The following is a 6,375-nucleotide window of genomic DNA, read 5'->3' as shown; positions in this document are numbered from 1 at the left end:
CAAACTTATACATCAATCATAATGCTTATAATAATAAATCATTAATAAATCGTTATTATTGTCGTTGGCTATAATGTATAATATTAAAACATATGAAGAGTTGTTCTACTCCTTTGCTTATTACAGTGGTTTTACGCAGTAGATTAGTCGAAATAAGAATTGACTTAGAGAATACACTAAACATCACGATAATCAAAATAGTATTTTTATTGGTTTTTCGTTATCATCCATATATTTATCGCACACACATATGTATATAGATGTCAATCTTAAAATTTTTATTAATATGATTCGTTTACAAAATTCATAACAAAATCAAGATGGCTCAATCAGGAGTTACCCGAAGTTGAATTAACGTTCAATAGCGAACGGACCCGATGTTTCACAATGATCGAACTAAGGTCATTACTAATTCAACCCGAATACACTTGACTCAACTCAAGCGTACATAAAACCTAAATATGACCTCCAAAAACCCGGTAAAAAAATGTTTACGACCGATCATACCAGAGAAGGGATCCACTTGTAAATGGAACGCTCAAACCTGTCCGGCGCTCGAGAATCCCATGATTCAAATGTGTTCGATCATGTTGAACAAAACCTGACCAATCAAGATCTAGGACACTGACCCTCAGAATCCTGACATGTCCTAGTCTAACCTAGTTCGCCGGGGGTATACCCATAAACTGTTTGAGAACCTGTTTTGACACCACATGTACTCAATGCAAGAAAAATACAGACAACAAACAGATGGAAAGTTCATCATGCAGAAGGCAAACATCCAAGGAAAGACCTAACTAGTATTAGACTAAAGAAAAGACTTCATATGTTAGCAACTACATGAAGGATGCAGAATATATTGTACAATAACTATTCTACTAGCAATATATAATCATATAATGTAATCGGACCACTCTGAAATAAAAGAAGTGTGATCCATAGACTCTCCTGGCACATCCACATTCCTCGACGGTTTCTCTTTCCCTCCGAGCAACCGTGCTGGGTTTCCCACTGCTGTTGCCCTTGGAGGAACATCAATCAGCACCACTGATCCCGCCCCAATCTTCGCCCCATCACCAATCTTAATGTTACCCAAAATTGTTGCCCCAGCACCAATTAGAACTCCATCACCAACCTTTGGGTGACGATCACCCACAGCTTTTCCTGTTCCCCCGAGGGTCACATGGTGTAAAATCGAGCAGTTGTCACCTATTACTGCTGTCTCTCCAATAACCACCCCAGTGGCATGGTCAAAGAGAATTGCCTTTCCAATTCGAGCTGCAGGGTGGATATCGACAGCAAAGACATCGGATATTCGGGAGTGAAGAGCAAGTGCAAGGGGCTGTCGTTCCTGATTCCAGAGCCTGTGGGCCACACGGTGAGCCTGACAAGCCAAAAAACCTTTATAGTTGAGAAGACAGTGAGAGAAGGAGACACATGCTGGGTCACGGACTCTGGCAGCACGTAAATCTGCAACAACAGCAACACGCAGAGAAGAATCGGACGAGAAGATGTTAAGGAAGAGGTCGTACAGGAGGGTCGACAGCAAAGTGGAGGAGCACAGTTTATTGCCTAGGTGGAAGGATAGCGATCTTTCCAAAGAGGAATGAGAAAGGATTGTGGAGTAGAGGTAGGAGGCAAGTGCAGGTTCTGAGTCAGCATCACGACGGGCTTCAGCCTTGATCTGGCCCCACACCCAGGCCTCGTCATTTTCAATGGATTCTGCTGTCGGCAGAACCACTGATGAAGGCGCACTGACTTCCCCTCCTGGCATTGTAGGAAGATGGGTGGGAGAACTTATATTATTACAATTTTCCCGCTGAAAAGTTGAAGCACAAGTCAGGAAGGTCAAAAATGAATGTTAAAGAAATATATAAAACAGCCAAAGAAGTTTAGTAATCATTCTTTCTAAAGCATCAGATTCAAGCTAGTATCTGGCCTGAGAAAACTGAAAGCAAATCAGACATATGGTCATCAAAAGGAATACTAAAAGCAGAGGACAGATGACAGCCTTCAGAATTTAGATCTTAAAAGCATGCCGCATGAAGAGGACTTCATCAAGTGAGGCATGCACTAAAAGATCACATGTGCCCAATATGCATCCCTTTGGTCGTTTTCATCAACTCATGAAGTGATGAAAAAACACCTTACTTCATTAGTATATTATCAATTATGACTTGAAGTAAAGGTTCTAAAATAATCTTAAAGCATTCTAAGAAAACCTTTCTGCTCAAGTCTGTGATGTGTGCCTTTCTAACTCTCAGAGTTAAGGACTCTTTACACCTTGATAATAGATTTCAAGTACTCTGCAGATGTGATTAGACTGCATATTGTTAAGCTTCAGGGTGAAAAAATCGATAACGTGTAAAAACTTCGAGTTTCTTGTGAGTAATCTAATCTACCCATTGCAGATGAATATTGTATTATGTTGTCACATACACTTAATAACAAAATCATTTTAAAACAAATTATCTAACTTTAAGAAATGAATTACCACCGAGTAAAACTGGAAAGTAAAATTTTTCTTTAATGATGCATTATGATTACATGACCAGTTTGAACACATAAGTTTGAGAAGATGGTAAATTTACTACGCACATACCGACACACATAACATGATCACAATAGCACCATTTAACCTTTGTCACACTCCCCTCCCCCCTCCCCCTCCCCCCCTCCCTCTTCCCCCACCCAAAAAAAATAGAAAACAACATGAGGGGATCTGATAGTCAGGAGCATCACCAACCACAAAATCAGCCTGTCAGAGATCACTAAGTAGCTTATTAAGACTTTAAGAGTACCAGTGCCTTCTTTAAAATAACTTTTAATTGGCAGTCGAGAACTAGCAAGTATCAGTAATCACACAGTTTTTCACGTGAGCAGATAAAAACATGTTTAACAAACTCAAAATGTAAGGAAGTCAGGATATTTGGTGTTTACAGCTTCAAATAATGCTAAAAGTTCAACAATTTCACTTCTATTAATTATAATTGATCCAGCATTTACCGGAATCTATTCTTGTAAAGAGCTGAGTGAACTATAATTTTCAACAAAGTCACTTGATACTTTTGGTAACATAAGTACATTGCCAAGTCACCATAAATAAAAACTAGGATCAAAGAAAACTGAATTCATTAATGCTCCAATGAACAGTAACCAAGTCAAACAATCATCTAGCCACAATAATTGCTGCACAGCAAATCCACCACAGAAATCTTAATATTCCCATCATGAGCGAATGATCAATGATCTACTTGCAATTTTACATTCTACCCTGACCACTGTACTTCATAGATTATGCAGTGAGCCAAGGATCGTCGCTTGATGGACAAATCCCAAAATTCTTTCACTTAAGGCATAGAAATTTACTCCCAAATCATGTTACCCTCCTCAATCCCACACCTATAACTGTTTCCTTTCCACTATGGAACCTAAGACCCAACAAAGCTAACGATTATGGTTGTCATTCCTTCCCTTTATTAAATTCCACTGCCAAACCATTCCATGAGTTAAACCGAACATGCACAAAGTGTATCGATGAACACAAAGTGTCTCCTACCCAACAGCTAACATGAACACTTGAAACATAATTAATAGCAATCACACCAGTTTTTCTATTAGACTGTCAGTTAACAGATAGAAAGAAACACCAACCCAGCAGTCCATCTCAAGAGAGCAATAGAAGATTAAAAAAAGAAAAAATCTAGTCATTTCTAAAACATACAAAACAAAGTCAAGACCAATACTTTCTTTAGACTGAATAACCATGATAAGTGATCATCTGTCCTCAAAACTAAATATTTCAAATGTTTCCCTTTTGTATTAAAGTTGAATAAATTGAGAGTCAACCAACAAACTCCATAAACCAATCAGAATATCAGATAATACTCATTATTATAGGGACCACTAGTTATTCAAAATTGGGCATTTTTCCTACATGCTATAGCTAAGATAATGCTCAAATGAGTCATAACTTATATGGAAAATAATGAGCAAACAATTCACCAACATTCAACTACCCCTTATATTACATTGACAATGTCACACAATAATATATTAAAACAACAGCTAGCAACTATAATATCAATTTGCAATTACAGAGACAGCAAGCCACATGAAAAACTATGTTGCTCGTGGTACATGTCCAATAGAAAAAAGCTTTTTTGTCTTTTCTTATTAATTCATTTTATTTCTTGCGATTTCCGTTTTAATCCAAAAGGACTTTGAAAACAGTCCGCACCCATGTCGTAGTTTTGAGGATTCTACACAAACATGGAACCTACTAAAATCAAAAAAGTATTTCTGGAAAAAAAAAACCCCCTCAATTTCTTCATATTCAAAGTTTAAAAACAATTCTGCATTTTGAAATCTTTTAAAAGAAATTCGGACCACATTGGTATGTCCCAAATAAAAAAGAAAAATAAAGAAATATGAAAGAGGAAATTAAACCTAAAACTAGAAGAGAGGAAGAAAAACCTGATTATTGGTGGAATGGCACCTGAAAGTGTGTTTGTTAGAGGGGTGATGATGATGGGCTGGTTGAAGAAAAGTTAAGAATGGTTTAAAATGATGGAATCTGTTAATGCAGCAGCAAGATGAACCCACAAACATCCGTGTGGACGACACTACTGCAGAATTGTGGAGAGACATTTGACTTTTTAGTAACCATCAACATAAACCCATTAAATATAGTGAAAGCTTATTCTTTACAAGTTTGGGCCCAGTCAAGTCTTTTTTTTTTTTTTTTTTTTTTGAAAGAAAGAAAAGGGATTTCATTAATATTTCGCCAAACGGCACTTACAAGTCATTTCTGAAAAACATAAAATTCTAATAGAAATACATATCACCCTAGAAATATAAACATCGCAGATTTGACTTAATTTTGCCTTAATAAAAATCTTCATCTGAAGCAATGCAATCTGTGAGTTCGCTCTGGTTCGGCATACGATCTGCAGATGCGGAAATTTTGGGATGAACGTACTCCAATAGTCTCCCATAATTTTACAGAAGTTGTGAAACCCTAATTCTTCAGGTTGAATCTCGAACTTCAACCAATGAGAATAATTTCTCATACCTAAAAACAAAAGAACCATACTCACAACTCCCATAGGGGAGAAGGAGATTTCCAAAACAGAAACTAAAAACCCCATAAAAGGGTTTGAGAAAATCTCATAAAGAGATACTAATATATTGAACAAAACAAGAAAATGAACTAAAAACTGAAAATAAAAGGGAAAAAGGGGCTTACCATGGATGAAAACATCCATGACAGCCCCCTAATTGATGAAGAAGGGGTAAGGGAGGCTAGGGTTTTAGAGAGAGAAAAGGAGAGGGGAGGCTAGGTTTTTATTTGGCCCAGTCAAGTCTAATTATTCTTCTACTCCTTTCGTATTCTTTCTATTGCTACGTTTAACATTAATGTTATATTTCTCTTATTATATGATTTTTTTTTTTTTATCTCTTTCTATCTATCTCTCTTGTAACTAATAAAGTACTAGCATTTTGTGCACATGATGCATGCGTGCTTGAATTTTTTTTTTTAAGACAGAAACTCGATTTTTTTCGACGTATGTAAAAGTATGAATTTGAACATTAGTCATATAAAGTATAATTGCTTTTAGTTACAAAATTTATTTGGTTTAGTATCTCTCACTTAAGTCTCTCACCAGAACAAAATAGAAATTTATTGAATTTATCTATGATTTTTAATATTATAATTTTTTAGTTGATTTTTAAATTAAGTACACTACTTCATATTGGATACTTGGATTTCAAGTCAAATTTTTGTGAGTATGTATTGACGTTGTAGTGTATTTGTTGTAGTTTGTAAGTTAATTTTTTGGTTTTTGTAAAGTTTACTCATTGAGTGATTTGTATAATGTAAATTATGCAATTCTAAGTGATTTTTTATAATTTTATTTTCAGTATTTTTATTTGAAACTCCCTTTGGTTTGTAAGTGAATTTGTAATTTAGAAAGGAAAAGGGGTTAAATAGTCTCTTCATCGAGGACACCATAGCTCACCCCTTCCCTTATATAATAAAGATGATGATTTTTGAAAATAATGATTTGTAAGTGAATTTTGTGAATGTTTTTGTATGTATTGATGTCCTGGTATATTAGTTTTAGTTTGTAAGTTAAATATTTTGTTTTCGTAAAGTTTCCCGATCATTTGAGTGATTTTCGTGATTTTTTGTAATTTTCTCGATTCTATGAGTGATTTGTAAAGTTTCCTAATATAAGTGATTTTTGAGTGATGTTATAATTTAATTTCCGATGGCTTTGCTAGAACCCCCATTTTAGTATTGACATTCCTTTTGTAATTTAGAACGAGAAGGGGGGTAAAATAGGCATTTCAAAAGAAGACACGTATATT

At 35.6% G+C, this 6,375-nt stretch overlaps 1 protein-coding gene across 1 annotated transcript; it reads right to left on the bottom strand.

Moving 5' to 3' along the window:
* Window positions 1-780: 780 nt before the first annotated feature.
* LOC104891296 (serine acetyltransferase 5) lies at window positions 781-5,446 on the bottom strand. Its single transcript, XM_010676967.4, has 2 exons — window positions 4,477-5,446; window positions 781-1,819 (listed from the first exon to the last, which is right to left on the bottom strand). The coding sequence occupies exons 1-2, from the start codon at window positions 4,648-4,650 to the stop codon at window positions 893-895; spliced, it is 1,101 nt and encodes a 366-aa protein (XP_010675269.2). The 5' UTR covers window positions 4,651-5,446; the 3' UTR covers window positions 781-892.
* Window positions 5,447-6,375: the final 929 nt, after the last annotated feature.

This window comes from Beta vulgaris, chromosome 4 (assembly GCF_026745355.1).
Source record: "Beta vulgaris subsp. vulgaris cultivar EL10 chromosome 4, EL10.2, whole genome shotgun sequence".
Classification (NCBI taxonomy): Eukaryota; Viridiplantae; Streptophyta; class Magnoliopsida; order Caryophyllales; family Amaranthaceae; genus Beta; species Beta vulgaris.
The sequence above is the reverse complement of the archived record's forward strand: the minus strand, read 5'-3'. Positions and strand labels throughout refer to the sequence as shown.

Bases quoted from the DNA above. Each gene is read 5' to 3' on its own strand.
- LOC104891296 (XM_010676967.4), bottom strand. From the start codon at position 4,650: ATGTCTCTCCACAATTCTGCAGTAGTGTCGTCCACACGGATGTTTGTG. The intron at 1,820-4,476 runs GTTTTTCTTCCT...TCAACTTTTCAG, and splicing joins GCCATTCCACCAATAATCAG to CGGGAAAATTGTAATAATAT.